Here is a 20,658-nt window from a genome sequence, read left to right on the forward strand (position 1 = left end):
TCTTTCACAGTACACCTTTATGAGACTATTAATACTTAGAATTACTGTATTAATCGATATCGGTAGAAATAGTCTACTGAGAAAGCTACAAGTTGCTGAGAAAGTTACATATTACCTGTGAATTCCAAAGCCATTACTTATTTCCCAGTCCTCTGCAGGGCACGCTGGCATACAGCTGTGCCCCCGTAAGTTCGCGAAAGTGCACTTGTTCCCGGCTATTTATGCTCTGGGGCACGAACAAAGCAATCTGGGGCAACTCAACCTGGAGAAGTGCAGCACTCGCTAACAGGACAGACGGCATGCAAAACTGATACAAACATCGCGTTTCGCTAGGAAAGCTGGCACGCGGCTATTTGGTAAAGATGAGGGGCAAAAAAAAAAACAAACAAACAAACAAACAAAAAAAACCCCTAAAAAACTAGAAAAGTGTACTACTTATAATCCAGAGAAATTGTTTATTTCATCTGTATTTCCTCAACAAAATATAAACTCGTACTCTAAAAAAGGCTTACGCCACCTTTTAAAACGGAAGATAATAATGACCAAGAAAAACAAACAAACAAGAAAAATACAAAACGCTGGATACTTTCTCCAGTGCTGCAGGATAAAGCCGCACTAGTTCCGCCTCCCCCGCAAAGCGCGGCCGAGAAACAGCCACCGCTCGGCGGCTTTTGATTCATCTGCGAACAATGGCAGCGCTTCCCCTGCGCCGCCGGCGGGAAGGGGCCGCTCTGCCCGCCGCATCCGGGAGGGTCCCGTCCGCCGAGCCGGCGCGGGAGAGCCCTCTGCAGCGGGCCCTGAGAAGGGAAGGCAGAGGGGGAGGATGGCCGGTAAGAAGCGAGAAAGCGAGCGAAGGAAGGAAGGAAGGCGCTCGGCCCCGGCGCGTCCAGCCCGCCGGCAGCAGCAGCCTCTCAGCGCCAGGCGCGCTCTCCGCCCGGCCGGGCCCGCCGCCACGCCCGAACAATGGCGGCGGCGCGGCCGCCGCGCTGAGGGCCTGCAGGCGGCGCGGCTACGAAGGCGGGCGAGGGAGGGGAGCGCAGCGGAAAGGCCGCGCCCGCCGGCCGCGCGTACCTGGTTGAACTCCTCGCCCACGTCGGCGTAGATGTCGATGTGGTCCACGCCGTCCGCCATGGTCCCCCCCGGGGCCGCCGCCAGCCGCGCCCGGCTCCCGAGCCGCCGCCGGGAGGGGGAGGGAGCAGGGAGGCGGAGCGCGGCGTCACTTCCGCGGCGGCGCCGGCCCTGCTCTGCTCTGCTCTGCTCGGCGGGCTGCGTGTGCCGCGCCCGGCCGTGAGGTCCGTGCGCTGGGTGCCCAGCAGCCAGGGACCGTAATTATCGGCTGAAAAAGGAGCACCGTGCTGCGTCTTCAGAGCAGGGGCGCGCTGGGCTCCGGAGCGCTGTAAAGTGCGCGGAAAGAACACAAAACAGGCACACGCCGGACTGCATTCAGCCAGGGCTGTACTGTGCTGCTGCAGAGCTCTCTTTTGAACATCACAGAGCGAAGATAATTAGTGTCACATCAAGCGGTGTTCTTTTTTTCGGTGTTAGGTTTTTTGTTTGCTTGTTTTTGTTGTACATTCATAACTATTAGGGTTGCAAGGCCGCTTCAAATTAATTTTGAATGAATGTTCTGTTACCCGGATCCATGTTTAAGCACCAGGTGATTTTTAGAAACAACATCTCCTGGTATATGGAGCACAGTGCACATAATGCTCTACGTAATAGGTTATGTTCTGCTTTGTACATTATGTTCCACATCCAAAAATAAACCTGCTTTTTTTACTTTATCACAAGCTGACAATAAGAAGCCTGTGCTTCTCAGACTGAATTAAAATAATATAAAAACATCACTGCAATGAATAAAAATGTTATTTTTAGCTTGACTCAGGTTTCTTGTTTCATGACTGGGAGTGCTTCACAGTGTGTGGATCAGCCTCCAAAGTGTTCCAGCTTCATCTTGGGTCCTGGACCTGTGTGCCGATCATCCCTGTCTATCTTGCAATCCCACACTGAAGTGCCCATGGAAAAGAAATATGAAAAGACCAAAACATAGCTAAAAAATCAGAGATCCAAAACAAGGGATATGTTGTGGAGCACACCTGCTGACAGTCTAGATATATTTCAGGTATGGAGATGCTTGGGTTATTCCTGGTGCTCTTATCCAACTTGTGACATGATGAATTCTTGAACTGCAGATCTTGTGTCATTCCTGCTGTTAATTCCAGAAGACAGAAATACTATATTTAAGGGGTTTTTATTGGAATTTCCTGGTTAAACAAACTAGCAGATTGTGAGCCCTTTGGTAAAGTTCAGAGTATCATCTGGGAAAAAAAAAAAAAAAAACGTTTTAGAGGGAGTAGTTAGATCAAACAAACAAGACATCTTAATTGAACTTCTGGTGCTGGTTGCAGTTATGATTTACACTACTACATTTGATCACAGGTTAAAAGTACATGTTCACATCTGTGAATGCACAAGTTGCTGGTGAATGAAATGGTTGATTGGTTTTGCAAGGAGAATCCACTCTTCTGGATTTCTCACAATCTGTACAGATACTGTTAAAGTATTGAGGTCTGATTGGGCTCACACACTTGCCTTATGGTGAACTGCTTTAGTAACTAGTCTTGTAGAGAATAAAGTGAAGCATGGTGACAGTTACCACTTCTGGCCATGCTAAATAAAGTTGCTGAACTCAAGAAAACCTAAGCCTTGCTATCCTAATGATCAGATTAAAAAATTACAGCAGATGGTAGGTCGTGTGCAACTGAATGTTTTATATGCATCTGAGTATTATCCATAAATAGTTTTGAAGGGTGAGGAAATAAAATATGAATGAAAAAGTCATCATCATCAACTCAAAACCACCTCAGGGATTACCACTGGCATTTGAATTATCTCGTCTGGGGCCTTTGAAGAGGCAGGAAAAGACATCAGCCTCTGCTTTGCTTGTTGCAATAATGAAGGATGATCAGTGAAGCCCATGGACCCCTGTATACTGTTTCATGCTCAGGGGCTTTTCCACTTTGGAGCCTTTTTTAATAGTTTGATTTGTTAGATTTATTTTCTACAGTCATTTACAGAGAAGATTACGATAATTTTTATTCTTGTGTGCGTATTACTAAGCAAATTCTGTAGGCAGTGTAGGAGACTAAATATTATGCAAGCTGTTCTATTTATTTTCTGTTGTGTTTTCATTCTTTCCAAAACTTACTAAATATGTTCTTCCTCTTTCTTGTGGTCATCAATAGCTTCTTTGTGAATTACTGTGCCTCAAGGGAGCAAGTTCAGAGTTGATCTACTCCAGTGAAAATATTAATGCTTTATGTATTGTACACATTTAAATTATTTAGACAAAATGTTGCTGTCCTTCACTGCATAAAATTCAGGAGGCTGAGGTGAAGCAGGGCTGGAAACAGAAATGTGATTGTGAGAGAAAGAATTCTTGGGAGTACAACGTGGTCTTGGAGAAGTGTCCTCATAAGTTTTGTTTGGGACAGCAGGAGCCACTACTCATGAAGTAACTGCACACCTTCCTAAGCCTTAGCCCACCACAGGAACAAATGGCAGCAGATGAACTGGTGTCTTCCTGCAGTTCTTCTTTCACACCGTGGGATGTTCTGTTATTTGATGATGACAGCTGGAGCTCCCTTAATAGTAAAAGAAGGGGGGAAAGGGACCATAGCAGTTCTACATAAGAAGGTAGCCTGCAAGTCCCTCTTTCTCATGGATACACAAAAGCCTATTTATTCGTGTATTGTTCCTTTGGTCTCCTGTGCTGTTAATGATGCAAATTCAGATGTAATCCTCATTTTGAACATAAAAGCAGCAGCTGGTTCTCTGAGGATCTTGTGGCACACGTCTTGTTAACCAACAGAACTCTCCATACCTTCCTCTACAAAGCATTTCAGACCATTTTCTATTAGGATGTTCCTGCTGTAAGACAAAGGGGAGGAGACCTATTTTCCCAGCTCTTGTATGTGATTATCTCAAAAACATTTAAATATATTACTTTAGTTAAGAGTGGCAGAACCAGTTTCAATATAATAGTGCTTTTTAAACATTAACCTATTTTTGCCAATATCAACGTGGCAAAAATATATATTTCTATTTTGAAAAATAAATTTATGTAGAATTAGTCTGAGCAATCAAAACTGAAAATGGTGCAGGAATTTTCAAATGGACTTTTATTTCAATATCAGCATGAACTGTTCATGCAGTAATGTTATAGGCAACAAAGTGAAAAGATAAGCTATAAAAAAGTGCTGTGTTAATCAGGATAGTGCTCAAAATCAGAGGAGACCTCAGCTTAGTTGAGAAAAGCAATGTATGTTTTGTTATATAAACTTCTGTCCTAGCTATGTCAGTCCAACTGCAATGAATATGTTTTGTTTCTTTACTTGTAGTCCTGAAGGCTTTGATCTTTCCCAATCCTCTTGGAGCCACTCGGCAGGACTTTTATTGTTTTTCTCCCAGTAAAATATCCCAATGGTGATAGTCTGTACACTCTAAGCTGTAAGAAATTGGGTTTTTCCACTGAAATGTTTTAGTTTATAAAATTCCACAGACAAAATGTGGGAAAAAATGTTATATTCTAAATGAGATAGCAAATAGGCACAAATCTGCATATTTGCTTTTAGAGGCCAAAATTTCAGCTTTTGTTAACTCTTGTGTAACTGTAGGCTGACATGAAAAGAGACAATTGTGTTCCCAACGAAGGTAGCAACTGCCTTTGCTGGGAAAGAGGGAATATTACCTCATCTTTTGGTTGCAGCTCACAGTTAGATTGGATTAAGTGTAATATAAAACTGCATCCAAAGGGCATCTACAAGAACTCCTACTGACAGAGCTATTGTGGGAAAATAGCTGGCATTATTCATTACTTGCTCAGAGTTGTCTTTTTATAGGTATTCAGTTGTTTTGGGATAATACATGTGAGCATTGTGCTCCATCTTTTTTCCCCTCTATAAGTGCCTGTCAATCCGCTGATTCTCCTGGTTCAACTGTTCACTTTCTGGTTCAGAGCCAGGTTGAAAATTATGGTTAATCAGGATATGATTTGCAAATTGTATGCATATTCTAACCCTCAAGGCAGAAAAGTTTATTAGAGAAGGTAAGTATAGTGCAAAAGGTGATAATAAATTCAATTGCCTCATTTGAATCCACTTTCATATGAGCTGCTAATCAGAGGGCTCAGTTACCTTCAGAAAAAGTATGAAATTGAATTTCCACCCTAATATCACGTCCTATTTTGATAGCTTTGCATTCCCTGGTTTAAAAATCTGTCTCTAAAATTTCTTTTTTACCCTTAAAACGGTCACTAATCTGTTTTTCCCTTCTGCAGTTCAACTCCTCTTCTAAATTGATTGAAACCTCCTAAACTTGTTAAGTGCATTAAACAGTAACAGTTAAACAAAATCTTTCTTTCTCTGAATTGGCTATATGCATACACAAATAAAGGAACAGCACCACGAAGACCACTGTAGGATGTTCTTTGAGATTCCAAAGAATTTAAGCACAAGGATAGCTTTGTTACATAGTCTCTGTTTACTTCTGATACCAGGAATCACTCTGAATTTGGATAAAATTTTCTCTGCTCACTCATGCATTGTGCATGCCTTAGTGCTTTGAGCACAGGCTGGCACAAGTCTGTTCTCCAGGCTTCCTTTTCATCAAGCTGAGCTATTTAGAGATAGAGTTTCAGAGAAGAGAACCCTACTCCATAATATTCAGGTTTGGTCTTTTTTAAACTTGAACACTTCCAGATTTAAGGAGGGGTAGTATCTATCATTACTGTGTTATTTGTAAATAAGCAGAATGAGTCTGGAACTGGAAAGCAATGTATCTTATTCAAAGAGCAGGCCAGCATTCTCCCTCTGGCCCTGATCCAGGGCTCTGCAGCTTTGCTGAGCGATGTTCACGTGAGCACTTCGCAAGGGTCACAGAGGACATGCCCCTGCCAGTGCCCTCTGTGATCTCCTCACTCCTGCTGTAGGGACGGGACAGCAGGTCCCAACCCACTGCTGGGATTGCACCAGAAAAGCTGAGTGTCTCATTTGTGGCACCAGGATTTTGAGGAGAGGCTGTCCCATTTGTACCACGGACATTTTCAGGAGTGGCTGTGCTGGGGTATGGCAGGAGGTGCAGCAGGGTGGGCTGTGCCAGGTACCTTTGCAGAAGTGCTGTAGCGAACGGGGATCACTCTCATCTGCAGCTTTCATAGGGACCATCCTGCCTGCAGAGACAGCAGAGAGGAACAAAGGGTCGGGTTTTCCTTCCAACAATCCCTAAGAGTGCCAGGGACATGAGGCTGCACAGATAGCCAGGTCTTGAGGATACTGCAGAATAAATAACCACTGTAAGTCCCATGGCAGCTTCTTTCTGCTCTACAAATCAGGGACTCATCCCAGAGGAGGAGCCACCATAAAACAATTATGTGTGCACTGATAACAGTTGTTAGAAGACAGAGGTTTAGATTTAAACACCACAAAGGGAAGCAAATAAGCAGAATATGAATCGATGAAAGTCGTGTGCACTGTTGAGCTGATACCACCAGGCTTTCTGTCAGAATACTTGTATGTCATACAGCAAAGTTATGGTTTCCCAGGCCATTCTCAAGGACTGCTTCACGTGCTTGTTTTCATGGGTCTGAATAGAACATCCTTTTGCTACTAATGGCTTAGTGGCAGAAAAGTATTCCTTATTCTCAACAAGGTTATTTCTTTAGGAATTTTAAGGGTATCTTAGGAATAAAAAATTTGCATATGTAACAATTAACTTCTGACATAGAAGGTGTCATTCTGAATTAGTCCAAATTCATTTTGAGTTACAGAAAAGACACAAAATACATTCATAAATACTTAGCATTTTCCCAACACTTTAAATCTGAATTAATTATATAATTTACAAGTGTTATGATTTACTCATTAACTCTCTCTCTGGAAGTTAGTTAAGAGTACCATGATATTTATTTTAATCAAAAGGAGACATTTGAGCTCAGATTTCCAAAAGCACCTATTGAATTTGTGAGAATGGGACATCTAGAATGTCAGTCATTGCAGTATCAGCAGTACTCAGGAAACACTGGTGAAGTTTAGCATCTTTTTATACTAGAGTTGCTCAAAATCAATTTAAAAATATTTTTTAAATATTTTAAAATATTTAAAATATTTTTTTAAATATTGGTTTTTTTCTTCCTGCAGGTGTGAGGTCACAAGATATCATTACTAAAGAAAAAAAACCTAGAAAATTTCAAAATTAGTGGAAGAACACCTCAATCAATGAAAACATTCACCAAAAAATGTAATTTGACTGATTTAAAATGCAAGTAACTGAATATAAACTCCTGGTTTGTGCCTCTAATCCATTTAGGATAACTGAAGAGGAGCAAACTAGGAAAACTGTTGGGAATCTATTAGAAGAAAGATCTCATCCTAATATTAATCTGATACTTTACTGCAAGAGAAAAAAAACAGTATCTATAATTGTAATCTTGTTTTATATGTGTGTTTTCTTTATTTTCAAGTAGAAATATATAATTTTATTATGAACTGAGCACATATATATTAGGAGCAATGGAGAAATTCACAGACAAAAATAAAAGAAATTGTATCTGTGTTTCAGGTAGGAGTTATGTCTCTGTCAGACATTTTGCACTGAATTAAAAATCAGACATGAAAAGATTAAAAAAAAAAGAAAGAGAAAATAAAGCAAGACACATCAGAAAATGTGGGGTTTGTCAGCCGGATATAAAATGGCTCTAATGTTGTTTCTATGGCAACTAAAAATGAATGGCTCTGAAGATAAACTCAGTATATTTTTTTTTAGTAGAGGCAGTAAGGTTACTGTCTACTGCCACACACCCCAAATAATATTCTCTGCCCCAAGGTTGAACAGGTAAAGATTCAGTATCACCAGCATATAATTTTGCACAGATGAACTGCAACAGCTTTTAATTGGCAGGATTTCATCTATGACAGACACTCAATTGCTCTGCCCTGAGCAGTAAAACAGAGCCCTAGTTTACTGAAACTAAGTGATTTATTTTCTGAATTGATGCTCACCAGTGCTCACCCGTCTTTTACATTTCCCAAAGCCAATTCAGCAGTTTTTAATTCCTTGGAATTACGTACCCTTTCTTTAAGATAAGTTTATTACACATCATTGCTACGGGATACACCGCACCCTTCCAAGGGTGAAGCTGAAGTCCTTCAAGTGCTCGAGTGGAGACTGCCACTGGAGGAAGGGAAGCTGGCCTTCTGCAACCCCTCCTCCTCTGCCTGCTCCTTCCCTGTGTGCATTGGCTGGCTCACAATACAGTTTAATCCTGAACACCCCCGACTGGGTAGGACAGATAAGACTTTGTTAATTCTGGGTCCCTCTATCCCATTTTCAATGTCCTCCCTGCCCATGTTATCGCAGAGCGTGCCACACATGCTCACTGTTTCATGCAGTAGAAAACCTCTCCTGGTGAGCTGCAACATGGCCATCCCATTCTTTGAGACTCTTTGAACCGAGGAAAAGCAGACAAAAGAGCAGTTATGACTTGGGGCCACAATGGTACTGTGTGAGAACTGTTCAAGGGCCTGGGATTTGTGGGGAGGAAGGAGACATTCTGCGGAGAGGACCAGCTGTAATGAGAGTAGGTACAAGTCCCCCTGCACTGCTTGGCACTCTCTTAAATAGCAGTAAACTCCTAACATGTGTGGACCGTGGTGAACTGGGACACAGCAGTGATCTGACTCAAAAGGGTAAAAAGAATAAAGCTGACATGAGGCTCTAGGATCCTTTGTGTGACTAGATGGAGTGGTGGGGACTGCACACACAAGGGTCTGGAAAGGGCAGGGCAACTTCTCTCAGTGGTGATTCTGGTTTATGTTTTCCAAACAATAGTGAAAATAAGGTCTTGCTTAGCACCTTAGCTTGTCTGTTTTGTTGAAGTTTTTTTGGGCTTCTTTTCCTCAGAAGTTCTGGTGATAAAGCCAGTGAAAAATTATTTTTCTTCTTCCCTCAGGTGTATGTGCTGTAAACATGAAGAACAGAGGACTTTCAAAGAGCAGTGGCTTCAAGCAGTAACATATTTCACACCACCTTATTAAAAAGCCCAGTGTCAAACCAGCTGATATGGAATTAAATCCTTAGGGGAAGCCCCATCTGAGACGCAACCAACTTGCATCAGTCTTTATATGAGATGACCTCTGGTGAACTACAGCATCATGCGTTTTATTAAGGTCTGTTTTCCATTTCTCAGTAAAACTTCCAACATTTACATTCACAATACAAATGAAAAGGAGCAGGGTGCATAATGCAGTTCACTGGAAAGAGGGAATTAACCAGCTGTAAATCTTCTGCAGCCTTTGCAGTGCATCTGTCAGCTGCCAAAAGGTCTGAGGAATCAGCAGGAAGGGCAGGCTGGTTTGAAGAAGTGGAGAGGAAAGAGAAGGGAGCCCCATCAGTCTAAGACACAAAGCAGTATAGTCTTGTATTAAATGTGATGTTTGGTAATGCAACCAGGTACATTTTGGATGTGAATTCTCCTGACTTTATTTGGAAGCAAAGGTGTTGAGGAAATATGAAATACCATTTGGCTGCAGGTTCAGTAAATTAGTGGATGTGGTCTAGAGTATGAACAGAAATCATATCCTACAAAACCTCACTTTTCAGGGTCATGGTTTCTTTCTTTGCATCTAGAAAACTAAAGCCTGATACAGAAATAGTGCTAGCACCTTTTACTTCATTCTAATATGTGATGTATTTATACATTTGCATGAGAGATGTATTTATACATTTGCATGAGAGAATTATATTCTCTGGAACATAATTACCTCTGATTTAACAAACATGTAAAAATTAGATAAATGCTTATCATTGATTACTCTGCAGGGCTGTCCAGGCTACAGCAGCACAATGAACATGGGCAGCAAAATCGTGAGCTGTGTGTGTACTTCACCTGTCCTAAGAGCTGGTTATGTCCCAGTCATGATACCAGCATGCCTGAAAGATCTCTGAAAACTGGTCTCTCTCTGCCTTTATCTTGCTTGAATCAGAGGAACTCTCTCTGACTAACATGTGTCCTTTCAGTGTGTTCCAGTTATCTACAAAATGACAAGGTTTCCATGCCCAGTTCTGTCTTTGAGATTGCAATGTTAATGTACTGGGATATTTCACGTGTGCTCAGTGTATGGAGCACTGGGATTCCTGTGTATGGAAATCTACAACTTTGCATTCCTGCTCTGGCAGATAGGCACAAAATTTGACTTTGTGGCCACTCTTTTGGTAGGGAAGTATTTAAGATTAGCAAAAAGTACATTCAGTGGAGTACAGAAAAAAAAAGCCTTCTGTTTGGCCATTCTGAACTCTGAAGCAAGATTTACACACCCTCAAAAGGTCTTCATTATAGTTTATATGTCTGTCCTAAAACTGTATTCTAACTTTGCTGGTTTAACTCTGAATGTCCTTCCATTTATATTCATATATGATATGACTTTGAGTGCTTGTAAACTCATAGATTGATTTGCTTACAGTTACAGTGGAATATAAATGAAAAATAAACTCAGGAGAGGGAAATTTTAGAATAGATCTGGACTCTCTGTGTCTGTTACTACAGTAGATGGCACTGTAGCTTAAGTCAAATGAGTAAGTCATGTACTGGGGATCTCACAAACCTCTAAATAGTATTTGAGCAATTTTAAAGAGCACTCCAACAAGGAGTAAGGGTCAGGCTTTCGGCATGCATCTGTTGTGGCTGAATCCTGGTTTTAGATTTTTCAGGTCAAATTGTTTCCTTAGGAAAACTCTGAATCATGCATTTACATAATATTTTTTTTCATCTGCTTGCATTTCTCAGCTCAGAGAGTTTTTTTTTGTTACTTTTAATATTTCACCTGAAAACACATGCATCTTGTTTTCTTTATTAACTTCTGTTACAATTTTGGATTGTTACCAGCAACATTCAACATGATGATCTGAACTTGCTGTCTTGTTATTACTAACTGAAACAGTCATGTCTTGCTGGAAATTGTGAGGATAACATCCTGAAAAGATACTGAAAGCACTTGGTATTTACACATTAATAAGATTATCTGATCTAGAATTGTATATATGACTCTATATTCCTAATATTAGAGTACCCCAAAATTGTTTATTGATTGGACACTCATAATATCCCAGGAGGTAGGATAGCAATGTCATTCATATTTCTGAATAGAAAATCAAAGAGGAGACCAGATAATTTCACCTCATTCACACAGGGACTGTGTTAGAGAGGAGATTTGCATTATATATGGAATGTATCTTTATCTCAGATATACATAGAGCACATTTTGGTTCTGCATATCCTATTTGAAGACAACAGTGCACTTTCCTCTGCACTATTATTTAGGTTTATTAGGTGTTTTACAGAATAAAGGCTCGGTCTCAAGTGATGGTTTCTGTTAAGCCACATATATTTTGGAAAAGTTTGATATCCAAAATAAAGATTGTTAGAAAAACCTAAGGCATTTGTGGCTGTTGCTAAACTTCTTTCTTGTTACTGATCTTTTTTTCTGGTGTATTGAGAAAAATCATAAAGCTGTAAATAAATAAATTCTCTAGCTAGATAATGTATTTAAAAGACAAGCTGAATCTCTCCAAAGGGCAGAGGAAGAATTCCACAAGAAAGCACAAGAGATGTAAATCTTCCCATGATGTATCATTTTGTTGTCCAGTGTATACAGAAATACAGCTGTGGCAGCTCCTACATTCCATCAGGGTCATCACTTTCTTCAAGATAATTTTAGTTTTCTATGGCCCTTTGTTTCTTCACTAATACACAGCCAAGATAAAACCAGATCTTGAGGTGTAAGGTTTTTTCCTAGTGTTCAAAAAGAAATGCAGAAAGGACTCTAGTAATTTTTGCCATATTTTGTTGGCGTCTGTACGTCTGTGTTCATCAAACAATTATGCTGCTTGTAGTGCTTCCTATAATCCAAGGACATGTTTTTTTTCTAGTATAACAAAAAGAATTTTAAGACAACAACAGCTAAATCTGAAAATCAGAGAGAACAACATATTGCTGTCTTACTATTAATTTGGCAAAGACTCACAAAGCCTTTCCAAAAGCTAAATCTTCTGTGATTCATTTGCACTGGGGTACACCAGATTGCCAGAATGAAAGTGGAGAGCACGCTTCCATGCAAAGAAGGAAAATCCTCAGAACTGTTATTCATAATGTGGTTTTTTTCCTAAGACTGATTTATTTTTTCTTACCTTGACGCATAAACAATCACAAAGGAAACTTCAAACGAGCAACTATTCATAACTGAGACATAATTTGGCACTGTAAACAACAGGGCCTGGATAAGATAAATAGCTGAAACAGTAAAAGATAAGTGCAAACTGCGGGCGAGGATTTTATTCCAAAAAGAGCAGTTACCAAGGACTATTTTAAAATAAAAAACTGCAATGAAAATCTTGAAGGAAAATATGTCCACTGTAGTTTCACAGGTGTCATATATTGCATATTTAAAATCTTTGTATAATGATTGGTAATAGGCTGCTGAACAAGATTATGTTAGTTAACCTTCAGAGGAACTTTACTCGCTCCATTAAGAGGGAACTCCTGAAATGGATGCCTTAATTCAAACAGTGTGAATGTTCTTCTTGGGCTGCTATGATTTTTAAAATATATTTCACTGAAACATTACATATGTAACTTGTTTATCAGATGGTACAGTTACATCATTAAACTGCAAGTATTTAATAAAATACTTATTAAATAAAATCCTTAGATACAGGATACTGTTTTAACTCTGAACATTTATAGTTTACTATGAGGCATTTATATGTATAATTGAAAAAATAATCTTGAAAATAGATTTTTATAATAGTGGTCATATTAATATTTTAGTCAGAATTATTCTTTTCATCTGACCATAACAGATTTACGAACTAAAACAAGCTTGCCATGTATGCACTGAATCTCTGATTCTACTGTGCCAGAACTTATATTAAGTTTTTTATTTCTTCCACAAGTCCTGTGAGGTTATGAAAAGACTTGAAAAAATTCTTCAGTACCAACTCCATATGGGTAGGCAGTGTAACTCTCTGCTTTTGACCCCTTGAAGATTCTGGGGTGACTCAGACTAACAATTCTGCTTACGGGAAAATTCATTTTAAATTTATTATATCACTATTTAAGTACATTATTTGCACATATATTTTCTAGCCTCTCAAAAATTGCGTTACAGTTTGCTTCTTAAAAAAGAAATTAATGAAGAGAGTGCCTGTCCCTGCTCTTACATCTTCAGCTTTCTCTTCTATTGAGGCTGGAAAAAATTTGTCCTTTATATTTCTTTTTCAGGAATGGAACACCTATGCAAAACTGGAATAAAATTGAAGCCTTATGTTTTAAAATGTTTTCTAAGAGTTAGATTTGTGTACTGAGCTGCTGTACACTCTGGCTCGGTTATAATCTGATATTTAGTGAAATTTTTTACCTATATGATCAAAAAAAAGTGACCCACAGATCAAAATGATAATTGTTCACTTTCCTGTTATGGGGAACACATTTTCATATACAGTCAAAGATGTTTCTTAATCTAGGATTTTTCTTCTTCTTTTTTTTTTTTTTTGGAGAAATTCTTAAGGTTTTATATTGTTTTTAGTGTCCTTACCATAAATAGTAATTATGTAATAATTCTTTGATTTCACATATTACCTAATATGTGACAATATTGACCATGACTGACATGAGAGTTACTGGCATTTTTTGTTATTTTTTCTTTCATTTTTGTGGGAAATTCAACCTTTAAGTACTCAGTAGCTTACTGTTTTCTTGTAGGCATGTTGATGTTACACCTGCTAGGATGAATTTAACAGCCACATGCCAAATGAAGCACATTCACTTAACAGAAGAGCTTAAGGAAGTAGGAGGGAAGGCTTCAATGTAACACTTTCATTTGGAGATGGCAGTAATGGGCGATGACATGGGACTTTTGCTTTTGTAATGCTTGGTGCTGTGCCAAAGCTGTCAGAGTTTTCAACTGTTTTTTTACCCAACTTCTAAAGCATCTCCCAATCCTCAGCAAACTATCTTTAATTGAAAACAACTCATTGCTTGTATTTTCTGAAAGGAGAGAAAATACCAAAATATTTATCTTAGAAACAAAATATTGGATCAAACTATGTCCTGTAGATGATTTGTTGGGACAAAAGGAAACTTGGCTGGAAAAGGGGGGTGATTATGCTAAAAAAAGATTTATGACTTACATAGTTCTCTGCACTGGAGTCAATTCTCCAAGTAAATGAACATTTCTTCAGGTTCTATCTTATATTGTGTCATTTTAGTGTCTGTGTGGATGAAAGTGGGAGGAACATCAGGGAGGAATATCTTGAACAAACAGCAGACCTTTCTGTTTGCTTTCAGATATTTTAGGTAATGATTTACTTAAATAAAATTTAGGTGTCAGCTTTTAATTGTTGGATCTCAAAATAGGCGAAGCATGAGATAAGCAGATAGGGAATCTAAAAAATCCCTATAGAAATTAATATAATCCTTCTGGTGATTCAGGAGCAGCTTTTGAAATTCATGCAAACCTCAGGAAGTAAAAGACCTTCTTGGTGAGATGATAGACACAAATGGTTGATTAAATCTGACAGGAAAATAAAAAGACCACTTCTGCAGGAGATAGGCAATACCTCTCCCAGTTAGAGCAGAGTGCTTGAGTTTCTCAAATGAGCTTTTGTTGTGTTCATGCTCACAAGGGGAATGCTTAATGTGGATAATCTCTCTAATCACTGAGCAATCTGAAAGTTTATTTTTTCTGTAAAGGGCACTGCAAAAGCTCAAGAGAGAGAGGATGAAAAGGGTGTGAACTCTGAGGAGCTGTAAACTGAGGGGCTAGAAAAATCCTGTCCTTGTAGGGCAGTGGAAAGGAGCAGAAGAAGGATGCACTATTAACCTGAGATCAATAGGTAATACAGCAAACATGTTCCAGGAGGCATGGAATGCTTTGTAAGGGAATCAGGGAGTTGTATGCTGTGTGTATGGCTGGCAAGAGAGACTCCCAAGAAAATAAACAGTATTGAACTGAGTGTGGGAAGATATCGCCAGATGTTTGTTCTCCTCTCTTGCATTCATCGTTCCTTGGTCTGTTGAGATTTCCTTTTGGTTTATAGCCTGTACTTCTGCCCTTGTGGGTGTGAACAGGTACACCCCTACTCTAAAAGCACTCTTAGTCCTGTGTACTGGGAGCTTGCAATTGGGATAACTGGAGAAACTGGAATGTTTTCCCTATGCAATCCAGGGTGGGGGGGAGGAAAGATAACTTTAATGTGTATTTTCAAAGATACTTTGTAAAAATATTTAAACTCTCTCATTGTTAGTTGGAATAGTTAAAATTAGTACTGTAACTTCAAGGAAAACAAGGCTGTTGGATGGATTTCATTGGTTTACACAACCAGGACTTATAATGTAGCAGTGTATAGGTTATTTAATATTTATCCCCAAAGGTTATTTAATATTTATCCCCAAGGCCACTGAAAAAACTATTTTATATCTGTAACTCTCCACTACATAGTCCTAGAATCCCAGGATTACTCAATAACTGAAACTGGAAGACATGTCAGGGGCTGCTCCAAGCAACATGAGCCATGAGTTCATAAAAGGTTACTCAGGGGTTGTTCCACTGGGTTTTGAAAACTTCGAAAGATGGAGGCTGCCCAGCATCTCTGGAAAATCTGTTCTGTTGTTTGACTTCCCTCAATGTGAAAAATGTGTGTGCATATACTGGTGTGCATGGCATTTGTAAGGCAATGTTTTGGTAGCAGGGGAGCTACAGGGGTGCTTTCTTTAAGGAACTGCCAGAAGCTCCCTCCATGTCCAACCGAGCCAAAGTCAGCCCATTCCAGGATGGACTCATTGCTGGGCAAGGCTGAGCCCATCAGTGACAGCAGCTTTGACATAATGTGTTTAAGGAGGGGAAAGGAGTAACTGCACAGGATGAATTGCAGTCAGAGCACAGAGGAGTCTGAATACACGAGAGAAACAGCTCTGCAGACACCAAGGTCAGAGAAGAAGGAGGGGGAAGAGGTGCTCCAGGAACAGAAGCAGGCACCCTGCAGCCTGTGGTGCAGCCCATGGAGAGAAAGGCTGTGTCCCTGCAGCCCATGGAGGGCCGTGGTGGAACAGAGGTGCACCTGCAGCCTGTGGACGACCCCACACCAGAGCAGGTGGATGCCCAAAGGAGGCTGTGAACCCACAGGGAGCACGCAGTTCACAAAGAACTACAGCCTGTTTCTCATTATCCCGCTCTGATTTGACTGTTAGTAAATTTAATAAATTTCAAAAATTCAAGTGTTTTGCCTGTGACAGAAATGAGTGAAGGATCTCTCCCTTATCTCTACCCACGAGCCTGGGGAGGGGAGTGATGGAGCAGCTTCAGTGGGCACCTGGCACCTAGCCAGGGTCAACCGACCACATGGCGTATGCCAGTGAGCCAGTATTGTTTTCAGGAAGACACACAGGTCTGGAGCATACAAGGCTTCATGTGGATACTTCAAAATATTCATACCAGTGTTCCTGAATGATGTCTTTGAGCCATTCTGTGTGTGTATAAATGTATATACTTGTGGAAGGATGAAGAGAAGGCAGAGGACTGCTGGTTAAACAAAGTGCCTCAAAAATGTCCAGCTGGCCAACACCCAAATCAGATTAATGTCTAAGAAAAGCTATAATCTTTACATTCAGGTGAGTATTTTATGATATGTAATACAAGAAACATCTGTGGCTCCAGCCAGCTTCTCATGAAAGGAAGTTGTTATTACAAAGCTGTCATAGCAGTCTAATGCTCATCTTTATACTTAATGGAAATTTCAAGGAGAGGAGAACACTGAACAGTTCTTACCCTCTGAAGCTGGGAAGTGATGTGAATCGCAACCCTTCAAAACCCCAGAGACCCCAGAACGTGATGATTCACAGGAGTAGTTTAAAAATAGAGGGATTAAAAATAGTAAAAGCTCTTTTTGTTGGTATGCTAGTTTAGATCCATATAGCTCACATTTTCTGGCTACATAGGCCTGAAACATTTTGAAAAATGCAGCTACTTAAAAATAATATGAATAGCAACTGAGGCCATTGTATAATTTCATAAAACTATGAACTTGGTTTTATACCGATGAACAGGGTTTTGACACTGTAAAAGAGCCCTGGTAAGAGTCAGGCTCAGGAATTTTATTCCACCCAGATCAATACCTTCTACAGGAGGATGATAATTAAACCCACAAAAGCTAGGGCATGAGTTTCTGCTTTTTATTAACAGGAATCTCAGCTGAGAAAAAAGCTGATGATTTTGTTTGAAACACTGAATTACTGATCCTGCTGTACAGACCAGCCCTCTTTCCTAAGTCATGTAAAGGGTATAGCATGAGAAGATGGATGGGTCTGACACGGACAGTGTTCTGCATGCTACCCTGTGCTCCCTGAGAGCTTGCCTGACATCAGTGCTGTGAGCTACAACTCTAGTCTGTCCTTGAAATGCCCTTTGCACTGTGGTTTGGTGGGGTTACTGGAAAACGGTCCTACAGCTGTTTTCCTGAGAGCCTGTCCATGCTCCAGAAACCATCTCAGTTACAGAGAATTAAGGATTCTTCCAAAATATTTTTTTTTTCAGGGTGTAAAGGTTTTAGGGTGCCAATGAAGATCTTGTGACAAAGCAAATCCTAACATCCTTCTTCAGATGTCATTTAGATTTGACTTAGTCAAAACTCCCACTGACTTCACGGAGCCATTTGAGATTTGGCACCAGGACATTAGCACATTGCAATCAGCTATGAAAGCAGCAACAGAGCTGAATCCCATAGAGTAACATCAGAGTAACATACATTATTTCCATCCAAGTAAAAAGGTCTTCCGTGACTTCCTTTTCTGGCCAAATCTAAATCTAAACACATTATTCATCTGTGCACAAATCTGTTTGCTTTCCAAGACAAAGCGCACTAGGAAAACGGGAAATAAGATATAAAACTAGGTTGCTCTGCTCTGTTAATTTGTCAAAGCCACAAAATGTGTTTTTCATTAGCTTTCAAGTATGGGGTGAAATGTTTAGTGCATCTGTCTACCCATCCATGCATCTTATTTTTTCTGAGCAGAGCAAAAGTTCAGCACAGTTTTCAGCTATATTGCTTAGCATCTTTTGTTTAGAGAAAGCAACTGACACCAAAATTTTGATCGTGTTTTGATCTTACAAATTAGTTTGTCCTTGTGAAAGGGGAGCAAAACAGAGTCAAGAAACTCATGCTTAAATGTTTGGATCTGTTGGTGCCAGTCTCAATGGTTCAGGAGGAAAAGTCCTTCCTGAACGCCTTCCTAAAGGCAGCTGAGAGCAAAGGAAAGTCATCAGAAAAATCCCATCAATTTCCAAGTGCACTGCATTACTCCCTAGAAAACAGTTCACCCTTTCCACACCCCTTAACTTGCAATCCCTTACCAAATGCCCATGCAGTAAGACACCCCTATATCTCCATCTACTGACTGGGTTTTCAGAACTGAATGAAATTATTTGGTGACTGATGACTTTTGGTAGAATCTTGGAGAGGTTGTAAACATGTGTGTACTGCATTTAAACCTTGGAAACTGGCAACTTTGGCAGCCTGTGCCAAAAATAGAACTCCATAAATTCAACATTGCTGTTTAATTTTGTACACTCCAAAATTGTATAGATGTGGGAAATGCTCATCACTTAGTCACAATACCCAAACACTCCAAATAAGTTTACTAGAAATACATGGTGGTGTTTCACTTACACATCTATATTCACTGTGTTTGTAAGGACTCTATGTGAGAGATCAGAATGTCCCATTTACTTGTAATTATATTAATCCTAACTATAGACCTAGACAACTCTAATTCAAGTTTTCCTCTTAATTTACTCAACTGTGTGTTGCTAAATACCATACACTCCAAAGAGTGTCCAAAAATCTTAAGTAATTCCACTATACTTCACAGAAGTAGAGTTTCAAGATAGAACCCAGGACCAAAGCCAAAATATATCCCAAAATGTACCTAATTTCTGTGGCAGGAATATATTCTTTCAATTGTAATTGACATGAGTTCAATGTGGTGTTGTCACTATAGGACACGCAATGACACGATGCGGACATGCTGCTCTTTTAAGGTGAAAAAGGGAGTTTTTAATTTCTGACTTCAACATTTATAAATTTCCAAAAGTGATAGTGGATTGGAGGGTGAAAGTGCCACCTCTCCAATGACACTGGACAAACCAACAGTCCATCAAATTTCTCCTCCTCCATAAAAGAACGCAAAACAATAAGTTATTTACATAAAGTGTGTGAGAAAGTTCATTACAAGAATGTAAACATCAGGTTTGGAAATTCTTAAAAAATCAAGGCAACATTATGTTGTACTTTGCCCTGGATTTTTCAAATCTGAACCATCATCTACTGAAGATCACATCTGTTCCTAAGGCTGGAAGATCACCAGATCAAGTGAAGAACTTTGATATTCACAGTGGACCATGAATACCCGCACCCAAAATTGTTACCCTTCAGACCAGGGCTCAGATATGACCTCAGCTGGGAGGCCTCTGAATCCTTGGCTTTTCAAAGGTTCTGAAGGTTCAGCCTCTGGACATTTGCAGAAATGCTTCAGTTTTGAGAGGGCTCAGCAATTTGTTTTCTGTCTCATGCATGAACTGCTTGTGCCTCACCAGAATTCAGAAATGAGAGTTTCTGTGGTCAGCTGTGTCTGGTGCTCTGCTCTCAAAGCCTCCTCTCTCATGCACCAGTAGACACAGTCTTGGCTACTGTTTCCACTTAAATCATGGTGACACCATCGCCCTTTTTTCACAGGATTGCCCCAGAGTTGAGTTGCAGTTCTCTCCTTTGCCTGGGAGCATTAACAAACTCCTATTTCACATCTCTTTTAGAGACTGCCTAACCACTAATCTGTGATTTACTCCACCTTCCAGTTGAGTCTGTGTCCCTGTGAATATAAGAATTAATCATTTCTGATGCCTAAAAGAATACCCAGACAGAGCCTGGCTTTGTGGGCAGGATGCAACTTGTCTGTCTGCTGGCTGCACGTGAGCAGTACAGGAGCCATAATAAGGCCAGGGTGGGAAGGGAACCTGCCCTAGAGGCGACTCCTGTGATACTGGAGAGGGACCAGCTCTCACCAGCTGCTCTTTTCCAGACAGTGGCTGAGACTTGCCACCGGCAGCAGTGGGACAGCTGGAGAAGGCTGGGAAGAAGGACACTGAGGGGGTGTGGGAGGGTGGGGGGTGGGCACCAGCACCAACTGGAGGCAACTGGAAGGGGCTCTAAGGAGACAGAAAGCATATCAGAGGTATGAGTGTGCCCACCTTCCTCCCCATCCTCTGCTCCTTGCACTCTCTGTGACAAACACAACAGCACGGCTGGACCTGCTGGCTAGGGAGGAAGGATATCAGAGTCTTGCATGTCAAAGCAGGCAGTGCTGGTAAAAGCCACTTGCTGTGGCACTGATTAAACCACAAAGAGCTTTCTGGGAGCAGTTACTGGAGGTGGATGCCCACCTGGGCAGCGCTCCCACTTTCCACCAGCATTTTTGCTACCCTTGGATGTTTCCTACACCCCAGATGCTGAGCACATTGTGCAAACACATCCTCACTTTCCAGGCATGCTCTGTAA

The 20,658-nt window shown here is 40.4% G+C and overlaps 1 protein-coding gene across 4 annotated transcripts in view; it reads right to left on the minus strand.

Moving 5' to 3' along the window:
* Positions 1-1,208, minus strand: part of CPSF6 (cleavage and polyadenylation specific factor 6) — a 31,665-nt gene extending 30,457 nt beyond the window's left edge. For all 4 annotated transcript variants that reach the window (XM_041411182.1, XM_041411181.1, XM_041411180.1 and 1 more), the window contains exon 1: positions 1,072-1,208. In XM_041411182.1, the coding sequence (XP_041267116.1) occupies positions 1,072-1,131 (60 nt within the window). In that variant the 5' untranslated portion in view covers positions 1,132-1,208. The remainder of the gene's footprint in view (positions 1-1,071) is intronic.
* Between the last annotated feature and the right edge of the window lie 19,450 nt (positions 1,209-20,658).

Source organism: Onychostruthus taczanowskii, unplaced genomic scaffold, assembly GCF_017590055.1.
Source record: "Onychostruthus taczanowskii isolate IOZ18803 unplaced genomic scaffold, ASM1759005v1 scaffold35, whole genome shotgun sequence".
NCBI classification, from domain to species: domain Eukaryota; kingdom Metazoa; phylum Chordata; class Aves; order Passeriformes; family Passeridae; genus Onychostruthus; species Onychostruthus taczanowskii.